The 24,182-nt window shown below is 48.5% G+C and overlaps 1 protein-coding gene across 3 annotated transcripts in view; it reads left to right on the forward strand.

Annotated features, from left to right (window-relative positions):
• Positions 1–6,784: 6,784 nt before the first annotated feature.
• The window catches only part of LOC126540209 (glycogenin-1-like), a 72,822-nt gene continuing 55,424 nt past the window's right edge, over positions 6,785–24,182 (forward strand). The window contains exons 1-5 of one of the 3 annotated variants that reach the window (XM_055075880.2): positions 6,785–6,851; positions 7,194–7,532; positions 10,205–10,454; positions 11,141–11,266; positions 17,820–17,995. In XM_055075880.2, the coding sequence (XP_054931855.1) occupies positions 7,294–7,532; positions 10,205–10,454; positions 11,141–11,266; positions 17,820–17,995 (791 nt within the window). In that variant the 5' untranslated portion in view covers positions 6,785–6,851; positions 7,194–7,293. The remainder of the gene's footprint in view (positions 6,852–7,193; positions 7,533–10,204; positions 10,455–11,140; positions 11,267–17,819; positions 17,996–24,182) is intronic. The other 2 variants (XM_055075879.2, XM_050186998.3) reach the window with 2 other exon arrangements.

Raw genomic sequence — 24,182 nt, forward strand, 5'->3', positions numbered from 1 at the left:
ATGTGTACGGCGCTATCTGTTCGCCGCAGGGGGAGGACAGAAACCATCACGCACGAATATTCCAGATTTTGGTCTAGATCAACCTCCTGCGCTGTGTAGCCGTTATTGACTAGGAGACAGGTGGACGGGTCTCGCTGAAAAGCGCTATAGCCAGAGAGCTTAACCGCAGCCCCGGTTTCTCGCAGTGCAAGTACTGCGGCGGGGTACTCGAGATTTTCAATGTACGCCCTTAAGTGTGCGCGTTTCGTCCTGCCTTTGAAACCCCGACAGTTCCACTGTACACGAGAGAGAGCTTGCTCTCTGTGGGGGGCGCCGCCATCTAGGGAGTTGGTTGGGAGGGGACGCAGCCATGTTGATTTGAAGGGAGATCGCCTTGGAGAGCCGGCCCAGGTTCCGTCACCTGTAGCTGGAGGGATTCCGGCTCCTCCGAGAGTTCGGTTAGATCGATGGGCCGGGTGAATTTTGATGGGCGGTTCGCGTCTTTGAGGGGTCCCGTTCGGCGGAAAATCCGGGGGTTTGACTCTAGCCACGTCTTAATGTTGGCCGTCACGGCGGCCGTAACCGTAGCTGTGACCGCCTTGAGAAGGCTGTCTTGAATTTGGCCAAAATTTGATATCTGAGCCGTTAATTCGGCAAGGGCGTTTTAGAGGGCGGTGAAACGCTCGTCAGAGCTAGATGGTGTCAGGTCCGCATGCACCACTTGCATCGGTTCCGGAGCTACATGGGCAGGGGGCGGGGAGGACCGAGCCGTTTCTAGCGCGTGAATTTTGGCGTTAAGTTCAGCATTTTGTGCCCGGAGAGTCTCGAGCTCGCGGCGGAGGTACGCGACGTCAGAATTAAGGGGGGGGGGGGGGGGGGATGAGGAGTAATCTTTGGTGGGAGAGAAGGTAGGGGAGTGCGGGGAGGCGGAGGAGGCCCGTCTCGGCTGCCTACCTTGGGCTGAGACGTATTCTTTGGTGTGCCAGACGGAGGGCCTTCGATAGCCGGAAAGTTAGGGGCGCCTGTATCCCGTGACGCTTTCGAGTTAGTTGACGGAGGTGACTTGGGGGCACGTCCAGGCAAGGTGCCCGCCGGTGGCGCTGGTCCGGTTGTGCCTTTCGTCCTCTTGTTGCTAGTCGTGGGAGCTTTTGAAGTGGTGTCAGAACCCGAGGGCACTGCAGTCCGAGGTTGGGTTCGTTGACCGGTCGGCTTGCCCGGTTGTTGCAGCCGTCGAAATTTGGCTTTGCAGTCTTGCGAGCCCGTAAGATGAGCCCCACCGCACACGATGCAGGAAGGAGTGCACTCGTGGGGCGCCATGTTGCCGTCTTCGAGGACTGCGACCGTTTCGCCGCAGTGTCCACAGCGATTGTCTTGAGGATTCGGGCATAATTCCGGACGGTGACCGATGGTGCCGCATCGGAAACACGCGGGAATAGTCCGCTTATATTCGCGCACCACAGTCACCACACTGTTATAGTGCACGTAACGCGGTACTCTGTGTCCCACGAAGGTGAGCAGGGCAATCGTCGACTTCCCCAGCTTGCGGATGAAGACTATCTCTCCTCCGCGCCACTGGACTTTAGATTTCAGGGTGGTAGAAGTTTCCTGCTCATGGGCAGTAATAATCCCCCTGCAGACTTCACCGTTGACTTTGGCGTGTCCGACCACCGGGATGGGGCCTTTCGAAGCATTGAGTGTAAATTCACGAGCGAGCGCATTCGCCACATTGACGTCTTGAGTGGTGGCAATGACAATATTCTGGTCCCAGATGGGCCAGACTCTAAGAATGTCCACCGAAGATGGATTTACATAGGCAGAGAGCAAAGCACCAAGCTCACCGTTCTGCAGGGCTGTCTTCAGGGAGATCGTCACTCTGGGCTTGATGACAATCGTGAAATCTTCTTTGCGGAGTCGAGGCATAGCGGTGGGCCGCCATTTCTTCGATCCCGCTGCTTGCGAGAGCTGAGGGTTGGACTTTTCAGGATTCATAGGCACAGAAACGCCGGAACTCATGGCGCGTCCGTTGACCGCCGAAGTGTTCGAGCGTTGCTGGCGTTTACGAAGTGCCACCAACGAGAAAAGGCCTTCATCCACTATCTCCTCCGTCGGAGTAAACGTTTCAAGCGAAGACGGACCTTCTCCGACAATTTCTGACCATGTCATCGTCTCGGGATCGTACCCGCGCCAAGCGGAGGCCGCCATGGCGGCCGCGGAGAACGATGGAGATCGAGTCCGGGGCGTTAGGCTCAGCTGGGTGAAGTGGCGGAGACAAAAATGGGCCTAAAAGGCCCCAAAAAATGACCCACCTGCTCCAGAGCGGTATCTTCAGGCGTCGGGTGATGTTATCCGTCTAGTAGAGGCAAAATTTGACGGGGTCCCTTGGAATTTTCGGTAAACCAGAGGAAAATTGCCGGAGCCGATGTGAGGCGCGTCCGCTCGCTCCGCGCTCGCAGCGTTCCTGTTGTTGCTAGCAGCAAGTCCGCGTCCGTGGGAGCATCGGTCCTGATGCTTCACGTGTACGAGTCGATATCGTCACACATTTTAGTTCTCCTCTCGTACCTGGCATGTACAGGACCGACAAGGTCGTCAAAGTATGTTGGGCAAAACCAAGCACAATTACCTTTCGCTATCACTGCCTCAAAGTGTCAGTTCAGGCTGCAACTACTGTGACGACGGTCACATGCAGAAAACAACAAAATGGCGTGCTGTGGTGCACGCCTGTACGTAAGGTTTCCTAAGACGGCGGAAGTCAGCGGAATCGGATGACAGCGGCGGCTGTGACCTCACGCGAATACACATATGTGTACCAGCCGCGTCGACTGCCGAACTGCATGGCAATTAAATGAAGCTCGAGGAGCATTCACACCGTCCGCGCCACCCCTGCTCTGCCCAGCTCCACGGCTCACGCGGAAGGTTACAAGGTCTTCAGAGACGCGGAGTGTATACGTTTGAGTCATAGAGAAAGAAAAAGACTAAGAGCGGACACTCCGAGAAATCTGGCCTCAGGAACTACGTCGCGGTTACGTAACGAACTAGTGCTCTCACCAAACGCCAGAGGACGCAGGCGCAAAAAAAAAAAAAGTTTTAATGAGTTCTGCTCAATCGTTCTACAAAATAATAATTATACGCTCCAATTTGGCGCGTTTCTTATACATAAAAACAGAATTTATCCAAGACAACTTCCGTGATTTTTGTTCTTCATCCGTACTGCCATCAACACCAATCTACATTCGTCCATCGAGAAGAAATCAACGATTCGTGTACCAGCGGCGTGTCAGCGGGAAGCTTTCGTGAACGTCGGCTGCGGCTGTGTTTTCGTGTGTGAGACAGGTGAGTCACGTTTTCAAGCGAAGCTTCGAGTAACTGGCTTGTGAGTGCGACGAGGTTCGCTAAAAAAAAAAACAGTTCGCGGCTCTATATGAGGCGGCTAGACGCGAACAATGCGAAAAGCATGCCCACTCAAGGAACGCGTAATGAGAGGGCTGTACTATGTACTTTCTTGCTAGCCCCACCGAGAACGGAATAATATTTGTTGGTTGCGTTCCATGAAAATCGGGAAGCAACGCGAAACTGCCATTAACTTGCACCGGTTCACAGCTGTGCACTGCGCTGCGACTCGCAGCTTGTCAGACGCCATCGAGACGCTGCGTCTCGGTTTGAGAGGGTAAACCGTTCTTGTCCAGCGCTGTTTGCGATAACCACGGTATCGGCGTTTCATTGAAATAGTTCGTGTTGGGGAACTAAAAACGATCTGCTGGACAACGCTTAAGGTCAATATCAGGAATTGCACATTTCAGGAAAATTCCGGTTTCGAGAAAATTGAATTCCTAACCCGCGTTTACATGATCGCGTGATGAATGACGGTCCTTTCGTTGGGCCGTTCTAGAGGCTGACGAACGCTGGAAAGAACGTAAAAGACGCCACGCCGATTCAGACCGAAAGCGGCGTTCCGGGGACGGGCGCTACCTAAATAAAGAGGAGCAGGACGTTAGGCACGATATAGCCAAGCTTTGCTTGCGCGTATCCCCTATAGACTAAGGGCTCCGGAATATTTTAATAATATTGCTTGCAAACAATGGCATGTGACATAAACAGCGAGCGTAGCTTATTGCGTTTTGTACTGCAGCGAGGTGTGTATCTACGGCGCACGGACGGACGGTGGTGCATACGTCCGTGCGGTTTGTTTACACAGAAAAGTAACGGTGGGGAAAAGTCCCCAATGACTACTGCATGTACTTATTGCGGCGGCCGTGTTGGGAAGTACTGCGCATTCTAGTAACTTTCGGTTGCTTACCATTTTTTCGTGGCGCAATACATTGCTCAACGTATTGTCGCGTAGGCGTGGAGTGGCGCACATTTGAACAAAGGCCTCGTATTTGGACGTTTCGAATTTATCTTTACTACGCCTATGTGAACTGCTATTTTGCCTACCAATGTACCCCTTATACTGAGTACGTACAGGGGTGTCCAAAAGTTCACAGGTCGCGATGCCATGGGTTTAAATAGGATGGCGGCCTGGGAACATTTAAACACCCCTGTACGGGGTCTTAACATTTATCCTTGTAAGTCCGAGTTTTATGGGTCAGAGGTCAGAATGTGTCGGTGGTTTTATATTGTGCATCGGTTCGCTATTCATTCAAAGCGGTTCCCTGGTTCAGTTGCGACGTGTACATATGTTTTGGGTAATTAACGAAGCGTGCACTTATTGACATTTTCAGACCGTGCTGATGCCATGCTGTCCGGCGATCCAAGCTACGGCAGCTACTGCTGTGTGTCGTGGTGCTTTAACAACGGCAGAACCCAGAAGAAGCCTATCTTGCCTTGGAATAAAGACATTGCAGAAACTCTGCCTCTTTGATATATATGACCGCTTGCACTAAAACACGGAAGACAAGCGCGATGGATAAAGCCGTAGTGAATTATGATTAGCTCTATCTCCATCTGTTATAACCTAATCGAAATAAAAATTGCGTCATGACCTCAATTCACACCAAACATTGAACTCGACAAAATATGGAATCGCTAAACCAAAACGACAAATAAAAGCGTTGCCATTTGGGTGACGAAAAGTGGTCTGAAATGACGAGCTTCCGCTACAGCGTAACGTCAGTTACGCGGGGGTAATCCAAATTTAGCGCCAGCCAAACCGAAACAGGAAGTGCAGGCCAGCTCACCAACCGCCAGGCGCGCTAGGGTCGATTGGGCCGCGGGAGGTGTATGGGAGTGTCCGCTCTTAACTTTTTTTTTTCTTTCTCTATGTTTGAGTTGAGAAATGACGAAGCGAAGTAGACGCACAGTCAACGCTCCGCCCAATGAGGTCGGTGTTGGAGCCAGGACAACTTTCTGCCTTCCGCTGCTGGCATCAGCTTTGTGCGCGCGTTCGCTATAAGCACGTTCGCCATCATTCCCACTGAGCTGTGGTGTGCGTGGACAGGTCTGAGCGGAACGGACAGTGAACGTCAAGCTAACGATTATTTACCTGCGGGAGCAGTTTCGCGTCGCTCGCATATCGTGCACCAGCGCAATTACCTGCAGCGCCGCTGGCGTCGCTCCTCACCCCACCAGCGTAACGCCAGCGTTGTCAGACGCCTGGTGGCTGCCAGTGCATAGTTACTTCAGAGCAGCAGGGGCTTCGCATGCAGCTTCGCGCCAAGATGTAGCAACCGTTTAAACAGTTATATACACCGTCCAAGTAGTTCAGGCAATATGCTAAGCATTGTTGAACCGCGATTTGGGCTAAAATGCCAATTTCATAGCGATTAGAAATATACCGAAATTGTACCAACTTTACGGTATGTTTGTATCTAAACTCTTTCACTCTGCAATAGGGCACGTTTACCGGATGTTTCATCGAACAGTTTCACATCTTTTTTTTAATGTCCTGTGGCAGATAGCGCAATTGTAATTGATGAGCTGGTCTACTTGAAGAGGCGGGCAACACTTGCACAAAAGATTGAAATTCATAGTCGACTAATTAACAGAAATGCACTAAGTAAGTTTGTAACTAATTACCGATGGCACATATTACAATGTACAAATACTACCCGGGGAGTTCACAAGGCTGGCCCACTTGGAACAAATTCTCAGGATAACACCAGTTTCGAAATATTAATTCCCGAACTTTGCAGAGAAATTCATTGGCGTTCCAGTTAGTTTTGTGCTTGCATGCATAAAACGACGTATTGTTAAGAAAGTAAGTGGAATGGCAGTGCATTATTACCGCAAGTTTCACGGCGCATATCTCTTAAATGGTGTCATCCACACAATTCTTTTCAAATTGATATGCCTTGGAGTTTCACTCGCTAGAATTAGTAAATTGCGATATGTCATAAGGTAATCATTTAAAACTTCATTAGTGACTTTTTGTAAATTAGTTCATTATGCGTTTCAATTTTTTGTGCATGCCCGCCTCTTCGAGAGGACTAGCTCATGGAGCATAATTGTGCTACCTGCCACAGGCAATCTTTCAAACATCTTGAAAATGTTCGCTGAAATACCCTTTATGAGCTACTGGGTCTTAGTACGAATGGACCAAATTTTGACCACGGTGTATGTGTCCATCCTTGAGTAATCCACCAGAATTAATGTGTACCATATTTTCTAAAAATTATTTACGATTTCTGCTGTGTTGGGGGAATCGAACCCGCATGACACTGCTTCCTCAAACCAGTAGCCCGATGCTTTAGCACGCTGCTCCACGAATCCGCACTGGTAATGAGAGAACATTCAGCGTTCGCTCGCATTGGCACACCATGCATATTGGAGGCCGTGCTCGGACTATCTGGAGGCGCCACTAGATGGCGCAGTATTTTCACAGGGAAGCGGGAGAGAGGAGCCTCATCCACGTCTCGCGTTTCGGCGGTGGCAATACGGTGTGTGGCTGCATTTCTTCACTACTAATCGCATTAACGTCGACCGTCATCGTGACACGGATTCTGTCGGAATCGTTTTCTCCCCCACCTATCCCCCTTTCGCATAAGTGGGCCTCATCGCAAGAATTACATTGATCCTTGTGAGAAGGATAATAATTTACCTTTATGAGAAGCATAGAAAGATAGGCGAAAGGTAAACGAAGCTGTAGTATGACGATATAACCTTAAGAGTCGACACTACAAAGAATGGGTAAACATTGGGCAGCCAAAATTGACAAAAAAAGTAGAAAGGCCCCTGTATAAACTTGCGAGCCGTTATTTTTCTTCTTCTTCGATGCTTAGTATGAATGCAGATGACGCTGCCGTCGACGTGCGCGAGTGATCGTCAACGTCGCACGTGCCAGGGACTCGTGAAGCGAACAAGAAGAAACTGTGGGTGGCCATGGAGTCGTGCTGCCCGCCGCCGCCGCCGGAACAGCCCGCGAAGAGCCTCGAGGAGTCGTGGGTGACGCTGGCCACGGACGACACGTACGCGTTCGGCGCCCTGGTACTGGGCTACTCGCTGCGAGAAGTCCGCACCCGCTACAAGCTCACCGTGCTCGTCACGCGAGACGTGGGGGCCGTCATGCGACACCTGCTGGCCCAGGCCTTCGACGACATCGAGCTGGTCACACTGCTCAGGTACGCCGCTCGAGAGCTCCCCGGATAATACAGAGACCTATGCGTGATCCGTTCGTGGCTCCACGCGAGCGTGCCGACAGCTTTTGCAAAATGGTACCGTGAGGAAAACGGCGAACGCGCGAAGCGTCGCTCCCTGCTTTCTCGCACCTCCGATGAACCGTGTGAGCCTTGAGCGAACAAGCGTGGCGTCGCGCATAATCTATGCGCAGGCCTCGGGTGATCAGGCAAGTACAGAATGTGACGGCCAGGGTGACGGAAGCCGAGTACTTGAGCGAAGAAGAGCGTATGTCATGCATTGACTGCTATGCTTGTAGAGATGCCAATCGAATTTCCGGGGTGTAAACAGAGCATCGGCATAACCATTCCAGTGTCCTTCCCGCTATGTGATGCACGTCCACTGAGTTCGTCAACGAGCAGAAGTGCGCGGTAACTGTTTGGTTGAGGCATTTGCAGAGTGTGGTTCTGGCTTTCTTCGTTGATGACGGCGACTTATCTTGCGGACATTCGCAGCGAGTGAAGCAGACTGGCATAAAGAACGTAAAATAAACACTTATTTTTCGGAGACAAACAATGGCTGCACGTGCTGTAACCACATCTGCGTGTTCATTTTTACACGATAATACTCTTCTTTCTCAGAAACCGGTCAGCGCTGTAATTTAGACGCGAGATATGACCTGAGCTGATTCTCTCGCTGCAAAGCACAACACAACTACTAGGATAACAACATCCTTTTAAAACGAAATCATACAAGAACAACTGAACGTTAATAAATGTACTCCGTTTCTGTCATCAGTTGAAAGGCTGTATACTCTAAAGAGACTTTTTGAAGTGGCTGCGTTCGCACTTGGAAATAGCTTTAATTCTTTACCGCAGTTGTGCGAAACGGTTCTTTATATAAGCTCAGTACTGAACGAACAACGTTCTATTCCTTAGAAACAAACAAACTATGGCATATGGCTGCTAATGCGTTGTTTCAGATCAATTTGCTTTACGAGTATTTTATTTGCAGCCCGTCGCGGCAGCCTCACGCGCATGCTTGCGCGAGCAAATGCCGTTGGCAGGCAGCGAAGCAACGACGAAACGCGCGGAGTGATAAATATTCGCGACACAACTTCTTGCGCATTTTCGCCAGCGCTGCCCCCGATGATTGAGACGGAGTACAAGTAGGTGAAGAGCCAGGCCTGCCGCCGACGGGCGTTGATCACGCTCATTTGCTGTAGACGATATGCTCTTCATCCAGCGTTCCGTGCAGCGTCGCGTTGGTCGAAACGGCGCGTATTTCCGCAAGAGACGCGCAGTGCACTTAGGAGACAGACACGGACCGTAGCGACACAACGCCGCCACTCTAACCACAGCATCTGTAGACCTTAGCAAGCGGCAAGGCTCATGTTGTCACGAGACATAAAAAAAATAGCAGTATATTCCGCCCCGAAAATCAATAGAAATCAGATCTTCTGACTCAATTTATGCACTAAGATTCTGACGCCACAAATTCTGCACTTCTTGTTTTTACTATAATGTCGCTTCTTCTAAGCAGCAGGACTATAAATGGCGCCCGAGATTTTTGGAGGGGCACGTGGTTTTGAGAAGCCGGGGATCTCGAAAGACATACACAGTCTGTGGAAGTCGCAGATGCAACATAAGTTTCAAGGGCTCGATACTCCTCCAGAAAGTGGTCGACGGCAGCAAGTGATGAGAACGACATTGTTTGACTTGGATGAATCGGTTTGTTGTTTTTCAAGTTCAAAAAGAGCCTAAAATTTCTTCGTGTCCATCCGGCGCCGCTTTATACGACTTCAGTTGAAGTAACTGTGCACTGCACGAGATCTTCGACAACACGTGGAAGTTTCAAACAGTGGTGTGATGCGCACAGATGGAATGAATGACACGTGCAGCTCAGAATAAACAAGTTGGAAGTATCCTTTTTAAGCAGTAGCATCACAGAGTACTTGCTTCGCCGCCGACAACGACCGCACGTGGCGTCACCCTACTAACTTGTTAAAACCACGGCGTAAAATTATTCTTACACCGTGGTTCAAACTAACCTGCCGATCATGACAAGGCCGTCTTTGACGAAGATAGGTCCCCCTATCGAAACGCTGGCCACCCTTTCTGAGGCACCTTATCCCTGTTTGTTAATATTATTTGACAGTTTCCTACCAGTCTTGACATTTGCGTCACGGCCGCATTTCGCGTGAGAACCTTGTATAAGTTGCGTCAGAGCACGGTCTAGTTGGACACGCCGCACAGGCCTCCTCCGCTGTCTTTGCTGCCCTCTACAGTCTTCCACGCAGCCGTGCACCTTTCTGTGTTATGCCATTCGTGACGAAGGCGCTGGCGAGGACCCAATCGGCGAGCATTCTCTCCTCATCGAACTTCAGGGGATCGCACGCCGCCCTTTTTCTCCGGTGAGATACCCCGCCACCCAACCATGCGAAATACCCAACCATGAGAAACGGCAGCCAAAGAAAGCTATCCAATAACCTCATTTGATTTATGAGAACAGATGGACGTTTTCAGATATTGTGACATTGTTGCATATATGAAGTTTCAAAGTTATGCAAAGAAGAATACTACGCATATGTTTCTCTGTGTTCGTGTAGTCCGTAGCGCACGCAATCACCACTGTGCTGCGCTACAAACGAGCCTCTTTTAAATTCGATACCTTGCAGGGGCCGGGATCCTCTGGGCTGCCCCGCTCGGGAGGCTGACGGGGTGGCGTGCTCCTACACGAAGCTCCACATCTGGCGCCTGCAGCAGCTCAGCAAGGGTGTCTTCCTGGACGCCGATACCCTGGTGGTGGCCAACTGCGACGAGCTGTTCCAGAGGCGCGAACTGTCCGCTGTGCCTCTGAGGGGTTGGCCCGACCTTTTTGACACGGGTGTCTTTGTCTTCCAACCCTCCGAGAAGACGCATGGCCTGGTAAGCACTCCGTGTCGGCTCTGAGCCTCGAACAGACATTAAGCGCATTTAACTGTGCACAGAAATATGAGGTGACTTTAATTAAGTTTCTCTAGGACAGTTGACCAATACGAGATATTTAAGTGCTGTAGGAGGTCCAGAGGCAAAAATTGCCGCCAGAAGAACATTCTAATCTGAAGCATGCACAATGTAGTTTACGCAAGTCAGTGCTGACCTAGTAAGAGTCAATACAGATGTGGTAAACACTAAGTCGAATAAAGGTTAAGCGATTGATTTACGTTAGTTATGTAGTTATTACACACCGTTACAGAACGTGCTATGCAACAATTTATAGGATTTATAAAGTAGTTAAACCATAGTAAAGAAGATTGGCGATGCACAGTCAGTAATATATATAAAAGAAACAGACAAAACAATCGCGGAACGCAAATGCAATTACTACGAAGGATGGTCAGCCAATGTTTCAAAAATTATAAGCTTTTGGACGACTCTAAAATATACAGTCAGTAGTTCCCAGCAAGTAGAAACTACCCTGCTAGAAAGTCCCAGTGACTCTTGCAGCCCCTGAAGAAAATATCATTGCGAACCCCAGCGTTTAAACTTTAATGACATGCAAGTGGAAGGTGTTATTGCACCTGCATGCTTACTCATGCATCACTGTTCACCGTGGACTGTCCTAACCACAGGTGATGAAGGTGGCCAGAGAGATGGCCAGCTTCGACGGCGTCGACCGTGGCGTCCTCAACGAAGTGTTTGGCCAACGTTGGAGGAGGGATTTGGCGCTGCGGCTGCCCTTCACCTACAACCTGCAGGCAAGCGCATCTCTCCTACCACGGGCACGCCGCTACGCTTTGTGATTTTATTAAGTTTACAAGTTTATTGCTTCAAAGTAGTTACAAGCTTTTGGCAGATATGAAATGCGAAAGGAAGCTCCATAATCAAAGACTGTATTGAGACCTCCGGATAAGCTCAGGAGGCGAGAAGAATGACTATATGGCCGAGCTCACTTTGGCCGAGGAAGCCGAGCTCACGTTGCAGCTCGGCGTCTTCCTTATAGAATTTGTCCACGGATCAAATACATTATCAATCACTGCATTGCCTTTGCCAAAAATGCTGCAAACGAATTCCTGAACGCTACGCACCGTCAAGACAAGTAAAATATGTATTTTTTTCATAAAAGAATATACTCGTATGACCCAAAACTTGTGCCCGAAATAACGGATATCAATGCTTCCATGTTTTTGTCTAATAACTAAAGAAAATGTCACGCGAACTATATCGTCACGTGGTAGTGACGGTAAAGAACACGGTAGCAATACTGTGAAAGACAAAGGTAGCTTTTATTGGGCGAACCTTTGCCCACAAGAACAGGCGACACTTAAAAGCACAACGAAAGCGGCGAACACAGTCGGTGATTGTCGAAATCTGATAAGCGGGTCAAGCGCGTAAGGTTTTATACATGAGCCATCGAACCTACAAGAGTAATCGCTGGTGCCCGCGTGTCTTCCAGAAAGTTATACACCACTCGCGTCGCGCACACATGCAATCAGATACGCGCGGTTCGGCGACAGACAGCGGATAGAAACGTCGATAACGTTCTACAAATTCCGATGCATGCAGGCGCATCCTGCGGTGTTCGATAACATTTGTAAGGCGGTGAAACCTGGTCTATTCATATAGGAGGTTCTGGCCAAGTACTGCACCAAGGTGGCCAATCCTGCTCTGGTGAGGTAGACTGCGTTACCGGTTCTGGTCACCGGGATCAGGCCTGTTTATGCAATTTTATCAACACGCGTATTTTTTTTATTCCGTTGGAAAATTGCCCGGCACCGGGATCCGAACCACGGTCCTCTTGCACGCAAGGCGGATGCTCTACCTCTACGCTACCGCTGCACCACTTCAGTGCTTTATTTGATTACGAGAAAGCGTTTGATTCAGTCGAAACCTCAGCAGTCATGGAGGCATTACGGAATCAGGGTGTTGACGAGCCGTATGTAAAAATACTGAAAGATATCTATAGCGGCTCCACAGCCACCGTAGTCCTCCATAAAGAAAGATAAAAATCCCAATAAAGAAAGGCGTCAGGCAGGGAGATACGATCTCTCCAGTGCTATTCACAGCGTGTTTACAGGAGGTAGTCAGCGACCTGGATTGGGAAGAATTGGGGATAAAAGTTAATGGAGAATACCTTAGTAAAATGCGATTCGCTGATGATATTGCCTTGCTTAATAACTCAGGGAACCAATTACAATGCATGCTCACTGACCTGGAGAGGCAAAGCAGAAGGGTGGGTCTAAAAATTAATCTGCAGAAAACGAAAGTAATGTTTAACAGTCTCGGAAGAGAACAGCAGTTTACGATAGGCAGCGAGGCACTGGAAGTGGTAAGGGAATACATCTACTTAGGACAGGTAGTGACTGCAGATCCGGATCATGAGACTGAAATAATCAGAAGAATAAGAATGGGCTGGGGCGCATTCGGCAGGCATTCTCAGATCGTGAACAGCAGGTTGCCATTATCCCTCAAGAGAAATGTGTATAACAGCTGTGTCTTACCGGTACTCACGTACGGGGCAGAAACCTGGAGGCTTACGAAAAGGATTCTACTTAAATTGAGGATGACGCAACGAGCTATGGAAAGAAGGATGATAGCTGTAACGTTAAGAGATAAGAAAAGAGCAGATTGGGTGAGGGAACAAACGCGAGTTAATGACATCTTAGTTGAAATCAAGAAAAAGAAATGGGCATATGGGCAGGACATGTAATGAGGAGGGAAGCTAACCGATGGTCATTAAGGGTTACCAACTGGATTCCAAGGGGAGGGAAGCGTAGCAGAGGACGGCAGAAAGTTAGGTGGGCGGATGAGATTAAGAAGTTTGGAGGGACAACATGGCGACAATTAATACATGACCGGGGTTGTTGGAGAAGTATGGGAGAGGCCTTTGCCCTGCAGTGGGCGTAACCAGGCTGATGATGATGATTATTGTGATGATGATGATGATGATGATGAAACCTGGTGACCCGATAAACAAGCTCACGTGTCGATATCAGCTTGAAACCGGCAAAGTAGCGCATGCCGCTGATATGAAAAAGGTAAAGGTCACGAAATGAACAAATGGAGGACAAATATTTTAATGAAGCTTTGTCATTCAAGAACCTTGTTTACATTTTTGTACATATGCAACGACCAGGGGAAAATCTCAATGACACTGTCCTTTGTTAATGTGTATTGCGCAGCAGCAGCTGTCACCGGTCGTGTCTTGTAATTGCACCGAAATTATAGTCGCAACAGAGAGCGCACTTAAAAAGCAGGAGTAATGCAAGATATACGAGGGCGAGTCATATGGGAGTCAGCCAATGCGAATACCTCACAAACGGGGTACTTTATTTAAAAGTAGTCTCCATGAGCATTTAGACATTTGTCTCAGCGACTACCGAGTTGCGTGATTCCCTTCTCGTAAAACTACTTGGGTTGCTGCTTCAAAAAGACTTAACTGACTGTTTCACGTCATCGTCCGACACGAATCTGGCTGTCTTAAGCAGTTTCTTTTTTTTTTCAGATGCCCGAAATTGTTGAAGTCGCAAGGCGACAAGTCTGGGCTGTATGGCGGATGTTGCAGCTTTTCCCACTTGAACTTTGCCAGTTTTGTATTAGCCACATCAGTGACTTGTGGACGGGTATTGTCGTGGAGCAAGATGACCCCACTCATCAATTTTCCACGCCGTTTGTTCTTGATTGCGACATGCAGCCGATCCGGCGTTTCGCAGTATCGGAAACGATTGGTAATCTCTCCAGGTTTAGCAAATTCAATCAGTAATGGCTCCTGACGATCGAAAAAGACAAGCCAACAACACCTTTGTGGCGGAAATGACGGCCTTTGCTTTCTTTGCGATTGTGAATTCGAATGTTTGCACTGTGAGCTTTGCCGTCGTATTTCAGGCTCCTAGTAGCGGCACCGTGATTCGTCCCCGGTCACAATTGCAGACAAGAAGTCGTCACCCTCCTTATGATGCCGGATCAGATGAGTCAAGGCAGCGCCGAAGCTCTTCGTCTTCTGGCGGTGGTTCAAAACCTTGGCCATCCATTGCGCGCACAAGAGCCGATAACCGAGACGTTAATGAATTATGGTGTGACCTGAACCGCGAATTATGTTCACATGCGCTGCCAATTCATCGATGATTATTCTCCGTTCTTGTCTAATCAGCTCATCAGCCTTTGCAGTGTTGGGGGTGATTTCACGGTGGCTTTGGCCCGGTCTTGGATCGTCTTTGCAACTTTCACGTCCTTCTTTGAACCGTTTGCTCCAACGCTTCACAGTGGCCAATGAAATGCAATATTCAACGTACACCGCAGCCATACGGGAAACACCTTTCGGAAATACCTTTTGCGAAACACCTTTTGGGAAACACCTTCAGCTATCGGAAAGGTCACGATACCACGCTCTTGAACTTTGGGAGTGTCCATTATGTCACGCAACCATATTCAACCCAGTGTACGAGAGCATCAAAGAACCTTTATCATCACACCCGCGTGTCCTTTTCGTAAATGAGAGATGCCTGTGTGCTACGCGCATGCCTCGCAGATAATGAACCGAGCCATTATTGCGTGGGGTGGGTCAGCTCACTTTCATTTCAGTCGCCCTCGTATATTAGAAATAGGAAGATATGGAATATACAAATGCGAGGATACAGCTTGATAAAGGGCAAAAAAGTGTCACGGAAACACAGTTCACTGCACGTATACACAAAACCTCGCAATAAGACATTTAAATTTACGTATAAGTCTCCAATAAATCTACGTGTCTGTGAAAAAGTCACCGCATATTATGCCTCAAACTAGGCAATAAACATGTTGCGCAACCACACATTCACAGGTAACAGCCTCCCCTTTGTCGACTCCCGCTGATGTACCGCGCGCGACGGGATGCGGCGCGCTCCTCCCCGCTTTTCTCCCTTGCGCACAAAAGACTGAGCCACCATCGTCGGCTCACCCATGCCACCCCGCCCCCCCTCCCGCCCCCCTTTACGCTTTCACTCGCACATACAGCATGCGGCGCGCGGTCACGATGTTATCGCCCTTGGACTTTATACAGAACATGAAGGCGACAGCAGGAATGCGCCTGGAGTGTCCATATAATTACTATCGCAATAATTTAATAAGCGTATCTAGCAACTGAAGCATCCCGTGGCCCATTACTTTCCGCAATAGAGGAAGTAACGAAATCGAACTTTCATTACGCGACGATTTGCTACGCCGCATCAATGTCTTTTTTTTCTTTAGTGGGGCGGGGGCACGGAAATGGAAAAAAAGCGCAAAGAAAAGCATGTTGACCACAATCTAATGCCTACTTTGGGCACCTAATGTGGCTACTGAAGGAATATTGAAGAAAACGTGAGGCGCGTGGTCCACAGAGAACCATATACGCATACTGCTCCGTATCCTACGCCAGCGAGACGAAATTTTCCCGACAGGTTGCGCTGAAGCGAACGCGTTGCAAACCTTCGTGTCCCCGCAGAGATGGCGGCGAGCGACCATGCATTGTGTCTTTTCCTCGTCTGCTAGCGAGAAAGCATCCAGAACTCTGCCAGGCGGAAATCCACTCGGCCAGAGAAAAACGAACACGCATCGAAGCGCGCGCGCGTGGTGGTCAGGGTAACACTAGAAAACCGCATGCGGTCTGGCAGGCTCCGGCAGCCCGCGGGTAGCGAGAAAAAAAAATCGGAGAGGCCCAATGTGTCCTCGCGAATAAAAGTCAAAGTAGAAAAATAAATGAGAACGTAGTTATCTTTGCTGGCATTAGTGTCTTGACATGGACGCTTTGGCGCGGGTGAAAAAGAATGCTGGCATTATTTAATGACGCCAAAAATGAACCACCACAACACTTCGTCCCATTGGACCTCGCTGCGTGTTGCCAACTTGCCTGGTGGTGTGTTGATTTGGCTTGTTTCGTTCTATGGTACGATATATGACTTTAGAAAGGTCAATGCACCTTTGGCGTCAAATGTTTATAACAACATTAAAACCACAAGGTTCGGGAATTGAAAATGTAAAGCACGGCTTTGGTAATGTCAATGCAGCTTATGGCTCAAAAGTTTGAGAACTTTATACCCTTCAAGTTTCGGAATCGAAATCCATGTGCTCCGTAGAAATCCAGCCCGATTTCGCTATGTTCGCGCTGAAATGTCTTTTCTAGCGTGAAATGGACATTCTAGACAAAATACAGAATGATTTCCGGTGCCGGGGGTTGTCTTGGTCGACGGCGCATGACAGCACGAAAAAATTTCGGGGAGGGGGGGGGGGGGGGGGCTAGAACCCCAGAAGCGCCCCCGCCCTGGCTACGCCCCTGGTGACGATGTAATGTTTTAAGTCGTATTTGACACGAAGGAGACAGCATGGCAATATAGGAGACCTCGGAATAAGCGCACAAGCTTGTCGTATGTGCTGGACGCTAAGCTCTGACTTGCGACTACGCTCAAACTGCTGGGGGACGCGTCGAGTGGGACGGCCGGGGAAAGACAGCACGTGCTGCCGGATCTCGAAGGTCATGTGCTGACTAAAATTAAATTATTGTGGTTTTACGTGCCAAAACCACTTTCTGATTATGAGGCTCCCCGTAGTGGAGGACTCTGGAAATTTCGACCTCCTGGGGTTCCTTTAACGTGCACCTATATAAATCTAAGTACACGGATGTTTTCGCCTTTCGCCCCCATCGAAATGCGGCCGCCGTGGCCGGGATTCGATCCGCGGCCTCGTGCTCAGCTGCCCAACACCATAGCCGCTGAGCAACCACAGCGGGTATGTGCTGACTGAACACACGCCTGCCTCACGAGGGCGTGTCTTGCGTCTGCGACCTGCATAAATGCTATGAGCGCCATAATGCTAGTGTCTCAGAAGCAGCAAGCGACGCTCCAATCCACAGGTAAAGAAACAGATGCGTAGGTATTAACTGGATATGATCGCCGGCCTGAGCTGTGTGATCAAGTTTCTTGCTTCTCCAAAGACCCCAATGGCACAGACCCTCGAAAGCAAGGATATCTTCATCAATACATTGGCTACCTGCATTCCCTTATGTGCAATCATATGTTCTTGAATAAATAAGTTATACGCGCGCTGAATTGCAGTGTTTGGTAGCGAGGTCTTCTCTACTAAAAAGTTTGAATAAACCTGTTCAGGAGCAAATTAGGTTATCACATTCTTCCGTTGCTTATCACAGCCTACAAAGCAAACCTGCACCACTTATTGTCACGTGCGCACAAATGAAGGGACTTCGGAAATGTTTGCACCGGCAAATCACGCAGCTCAACATATGGAGCTCATCCACTCAATTCACCGCGCGTTCTGTACTTTGCGCGTTCCTGGAAGCAGGGCTCGGCGGGGCGTCCGTTCTTCGACCGCGCGTACCAGAAGTTCGGCGAGTCTGGCACCAAGATCGTGCACTTCTGGGGCGTCGACAAGCCGTGGACTCAGGTTTACGACTGGTCCATGGCGCGGGTGCACCCTTCCCCGGACTGCCAGCACCACCCGCAACACCTCCAGATGTGGTAAGCCGGGGCACGCATTCTGCACACGTCGATAGCTGACCACTATACCTCAAGACTTCGCTTCGGATTGTTAATGGCCCCACGCTTGGTAACAGTGATCACAAACTTCGACAGCGACACTTAACACTGCTTACGTGTGGGAATGCGAAAGAATTGTAATGGCTTTGGTGAAATGTTTTTTTTTTTTTGTAAGCGTGAAATGCTTTTAGCAACGTTTTTGTCGACGACTTTCAAGTGACCTTGAGCCAAAAGCCAACGCCGTTATCCTGGCACTTAAACGAGAACCTCTGCGCAAGTTATGAGAACAGAAAGAAATCACCCGGGCAACCAGACAAGACCGCGTTACATAAGCTAGTTACTTCCCAAATTACTTACAAAAAAATATACCTTCCGAGTTATTCCTAATGTATATTTACAATATCACTTAAGCTAGTACGCTGAAGTTTTATTTGTCATTTCCTATAGCGAAGTTCAAAAAGCAGATACAGGGCACTATACGATGGTTTGTCATCTTTTGGCGCTGAGTGTCCTTTTCAATGCCAAGGTTCGTGAATCCCACGGCGCGTCCGGCGGCACCCCGAATGGCTGTTTGACCGAGGCGAAACCTGCAATGAGGTTCTTTCTGTGACAGGAAACTGTTGTGTCCATATGGACCAGTGCACATGCCGCAGTGCGTGGTGTGGTGTGGCGTGGTGGGGTGGGGTGTGGTGGGGTGGGGTGTGGTGGGGTGGGGTGTGCCGTTGCCAACATGCTCTACACCCATTTTAAGATTGTCGATAATATCATCTCCAACGAATCAGGTGGCTTGCACGAACATTTAATAACGAAAGTAATAGCGAATTTAAGAACGCATCCTCAAATGATCCCTATAGACAACTTCTAGTCCGCACAAGAACGCGTTCTTAAATTTCTTATTACTTTCGTCATTAACGTGCAAGCCGGCCCTGTCTTGCCGGTAGCCATTTCATGCTTACGCCTACTCTCGATTACGGGAGAGACGGGATTTTCTTTTATGCGCGTTCCTCGCCCGCGCGAACCCTCGCCTGCGTTTTAACAGCTCCTCGGTAAGGCCCAATGGAAACATGTCAAGTGTCGCAACGCGCTCGCTTGCCCGCGACGAGTTCGTAACTTGAAAAGCCGCTCAGCGGGATTCAAACTGGACATTAATGGTTTTAACGCGACAGCGTTAAGGAGCTCGTGTCGCAGAAAAGCCGGTGTCGTCGGTGTCGGCGTCCGCGGCGTTGGCCGTGAGCGATAAATCCCGGCAGGCACTTTATGAATAAAAAACAACTTGCAAGATGGGCTGGGTGGGAATCGAACCAGGGTCTCCGGAGTGTGAGACGGAGACGTTACCACTCAGCCACGAGTTCGATGTTTCAAAGCGGTGCAAAAGCGCCTCTAGTGAATGCGGTGTTGCCTTAGAAACGTGCCGTAGAAAGTTATACTGCGGTGTATATCGGTAATTATGAACATGTAACTTACAGAAGTCGCAGTTACACGAGTAGCGAAGTGCGTTCCCGCTACATTTCTTCAGCGCTTTTTATTTTATACGCTCGTCTTATACACTCATGACGCGGCGCCACCTCCTACCCATTGGCTGCGCCGCCACGTGCTCGACGACGCACGCACTAGGCCAGACGTTTAGTCTGCCAGATGGTTGCCACGTGACGTCCGCAAATGACGCAAGCACTAGGCACACATACGTTGTCCAAATTATCTATACCGTCTATGTGTGAAAACGTTGCTCATGGCCGCCACAATCCGCGTATAAGCTACACACATCTGTAAAGGCGCGGAGCAGTAGCGGCCCTGTTGCTAGGCATTGTTGGCCCCAGAGGGTTGGAATCTCTCACGCGCCGGCCGAACAAAAGTATCCTGCAGGTACGCAAATGAATCAACGAAACCACGTACACGTACTTTCACACAGTGAATACCTGAAACTGAGGTACTAATTACGCGCGTGTTTGAGCGCACCATGTGCATACGTCGTGTTTCAGCAACACGAACTCTCAACGTTCGGGCGCTTTACACCCTAATTAATGGTCCTTTTCTCTATATTTTGCGCAATTACAACATGACATTATTAAGGCCAGTTAACGACTGACGAAGCAAAATCTCGCCTCGAAGACTGCTCTGCAAAGCTCGAACGAACTTTTCCGCGGATTTTCTCCGGTAGCGCGTTAGCTATCGTTTGCTACGGCAGGGCCAGCATAGGCGGCGAGCGAAGAAGGAGGGAAGTGATTGGCGCTACTTTTGGAGATTGACGGGTTTTACGATGAATGGATGGATGGATGGATGGATGGATTGATGGATGTTATGAGCGTCTCCTTTGGAACGGGGCGGTGGATTGCGCCACCAAGCTCTTGCTATTATACTGCCTAATGTCCTACCTAGCCTTTAAAAAAAAGAAAAAAAGAAAAATAACGCACGATCAATTCCTATAACCAAATTTGCTGACCTCCTATTGGGAACTTTGTTTTTGTAAGTCTCCGTCTTTTCTTTTTTTGCCGTTTCGCTACTTTTCTTCCACCAATCTTCCAATCGCCTCTTACTAATCTCTATTGCGGACTTTCCCCCTCCTCTCACTGAACCCAAGGGCTACAAGGAGTTCAGTGGTGTCTAAGTCGACCGCTGGGCAGATATCTTCACATTCCAATAAAACATGCTCCATCATTTCCCTAGCTTTACATGCTTCTTTTTCGTTCGTATATCTCGCTTTATAGGTGCGTGTTCTAAGGCATACTGATCTCGCTTCGAAAAGTAATGAGCTTCCCTTTGAGTTATCACAAATTGTTTCTTTCCTGGTTTCGTTTTTTTTTTTCCTCTTAAGTAGTAATTCATGGCAGGTTCCTTTTCCATTGCCACCACCCTTGAGATTATTTCAGCCTCTCTGACTTTCCGCTTGACCTTCTTTGTTGCTGTGTTGCCCACCCTACAGGCCGCATGCTTGCTGGTAAGCTTCCTCGTTATTTTCCTCCACTGTGAATCAATCTTCATCCTGTACAAATGCCTCAACACTCTCCCTGCACATTTACTTTCCTCCATATTCATCAGTCGTTCTTCATAAACAATTTTACTGCGAGCTTCCTTCACTTCAAAACTAGTCCAGCCCATATCACCCTGCACAGCTTCATTTGTATTCTTCCCGTGAGCGCCCAATGCGAAGCGACCCCCTGACCTTTGGTTCCCATCGAGTCCTGATTGTACCCCTGATTTATAGCTAACAACCGCATTTCCAAAAGTAAGTCCTGGAACCATTACACCTTTCCACATACCCCGGAGCACCTCGTACCTCTTGTATCCCCATAGTGCTCTGTGCTTCATTATGGCTGCATTTCGCTTCCCCTTTACTGTTCGTTTTTTCCTTTGTTTCCATATATCTATTGCCTTCATTTATCCATACACCAAGCTATTTATATTCTTCTACCCAGGTATTTCCTTGTCCTGTATTGCCACTGTCTGTTCACTGTTTTCGTTGAATACGATAACACCTGATTTTCTAACGCTAAATTTCAAATCTAAATTCACACTTTCCTGTTCACAGATATTAGCCAGACGTTGCAAATTACTTTGCTTGTTTGCTCGTTAGCTAGCAACACAATGTCGTCCGCATAAAATAAACCTGGAAGCTGCTGCTCTACTACTGTACCCGCCTGTTTGCATGAGACATTAAACCCGACGTTACTTCCTTCTAGCGCCCTCTCCATCCTCACCATGTATATACATCATAAACAGCAATGGAGATAAAGTGCACCGCTGTCTCAGTCCCTTGTTGATACCAACTTTCTCCTCGCTTTTCATCCCTTCCCATTCAACACAAACGGTATTTTCTAGGTAAATATCTTTCAAAAGCTGTAGACAATCGTCACCTAAGCCTTCCCCTTCCAGAATATCCCACAATGTGTTGTGGTCTACGTTGTCATAGGCTCCTGTAATGTCTAGAAAAGCCACATATAACATCTGCTTTCAACTCTTGATATTTCAATACACTGAGTAGGAACAAACAAGTTATCGTCTAAACACCTACCTACTCCGAAGCGATTCTGAAGCTCTCCCAAAATGCCATAATTCTCTGCCCGTGCTTGAAGCTTTAATTTGATTGCCTGCATTGCAAGCCTGTATATTACCGATGTAAAAGTCAATGGTCTATACGAGTGAATTCTGTCTTTCTCCCTCTTACCTTTATAAATTAAATTCATTCTACTTTGTCGCTAACTATCTGATATTCTGTCTTTTAAGGTTTTTTTCCACTGCTTTCACCAGAGCTTCCTTACTTTTTGGTCCTAGTTCATTAATCAGCCTAACGGGAACCTCGTCTAGCCCTGTGGCTGTGCCGTTAAGAATTTTCCGTTCCGCTTTCTTACAGTTGAAATTTGTCAGCACCAGCTCCTTTTCCATCTGTTTCTCTTTCATGCTCTTTTCTTTTCTTCAAATGCAACGTCCTTATTGCCTTGGGAAGAATCGGCTGTTATTTTTCGGATGTAATTTCATGCCGCTTCCCCTTCCAGTTTGTTTCCATCTTCGTCTAGCATATATTGTTGTATTGTTGTTGACTTCTTGCCCAATAATGTTATGTGGTTCCAAAATATTCTAGGTGCAGCCTTCTTTTCGTCGCGTATTGCTGACAACCAACGTTCACTCTCAACTTTTGTCTTTGCTTGCACCAGTATGTGAACCGCAGACATTTTCTCCCGGCATATTTCCCATTTACTGCCTACTTCGTCCTGCGGCAACTGCGCCAATTGTTTGCCTGCCTGTGAGCCTACGACGTGCTGGCGGACAGCCCCGCGAACGGCAGAAGTCAGAGCACTGGCATGTGAAGCAGACGACGGGACGAAGGCGCTCGCGGTGCTTCCAGTAATTTCGCACTGCGGGTTTTTCGGGCCTGACGTGCCGGAAAACGCATTTTCTTGTGTCTGATTTTGAGAAAGGTCACCACTTGTACGAGGCAGGTCCCATTCGTGGCACCAGGTAACATATAAAGTAGAAAAGTAGTGCAAATTGCGATGTATATTCACCCCGGCAGCAGAGCTCGCCGCGGTAAACTAGGGCGTGGAGCTCTAGCATCTATATTGTAGATAATATTTTGCTGTGCACGTTAACCTCGACGCGTACTCAATCAAATAAGTAGGGAAAGAGCAGAAAAAGAATTCGCCAACGATGTTTGAAAAATATTCAAAATACGTACCACTGGGTATGTATGCGTGGGGTCGCTGTGTGTGTGCAGCTGGGTATGTGGCCCAAGGGTTAACGGGCGTCTGCTGCTCTTCAGCAAACCTTTTTTGACGTCAACTTGCAAGTAACCCCAACAATATCACACCGACCCAGCGACATTGACGTAATGCGATTTTTCTTGCAAGGGTAGGCGTCGACGTTGTGTTCTTTTTTTTTCGGCTCTCAAAAAAGCATGTTCTTGCCAAATATGACTTGCAACATTGCACTTGTGCTCTTTAAGGGCTTTGCATGGGAGACATTGAGCTAAGAGGATTTCCGTGCTACCGAAGCTGTTTACGAAAACTGTTCCAATTTTCTCGTTAATCACACATTGACGCAGTATTTGTCAGAATACAAAGATTACCAGAGTGACTGCAGTAGTTATGAGCGATAACACGTGGCCTTGTGCGTGTACTTTTCGGCTCTGATTGAATTTCGCGCAATCGTAACATAGAATGAAGGATAGAACCCTTGACACCGCAGGCACGATATTCAAACCGTACGCATGCTCCCTTCGTCGTCGAGCAGCTCTACTTTGTAGAGTCGAGCAACTCTACAAAGAAAGCCTCTAGAACGGAGTGACCTGTATAACGCTCGGTGGCCCCAAATCATTTGTAAAAGCGTTCGACTGTATTAAATTTCTTTGGCACGACTGTCAGGTATACGTCACGTACCGCATAACATGAGCTAGATCACTCATGTGCGCTTTATACTCCATTCCACAAGCTGGTTGCAGCACTGCCAAAGGTACGAGGCGTGCACAGGCAATATCCTTGTGCAGAGGTAAATAGTTCCAGGCGTAACTGGCTTATTATTGGCTACACTAGAGAGTTTTATTTGTTCTCGCTACGTGATACGGTACACCGCGATACGTGACATGTTAGGACCTCTTCGCACGCACGTCGTATACCGAGAATTAGTGTGTCAGTTACCGCCGGTTACTGCAGTAGCGACCCTAACGGTGGTAACAAGG

Source organism: Dermacentor andersoni, chromosome 2, assembly GCF_023375885.2.
Source record: "Dermacentor andersoni chromosome 2, qqDerAnde1_hic_scaffold, whole genome shotgun sequence".
Lineage (NCBI taxonomy): Eukaryota > Metazoa > Arthropoda > Arachnida > Ixodida > Ixodidae > Dermacentor > Dermacentor andersoni.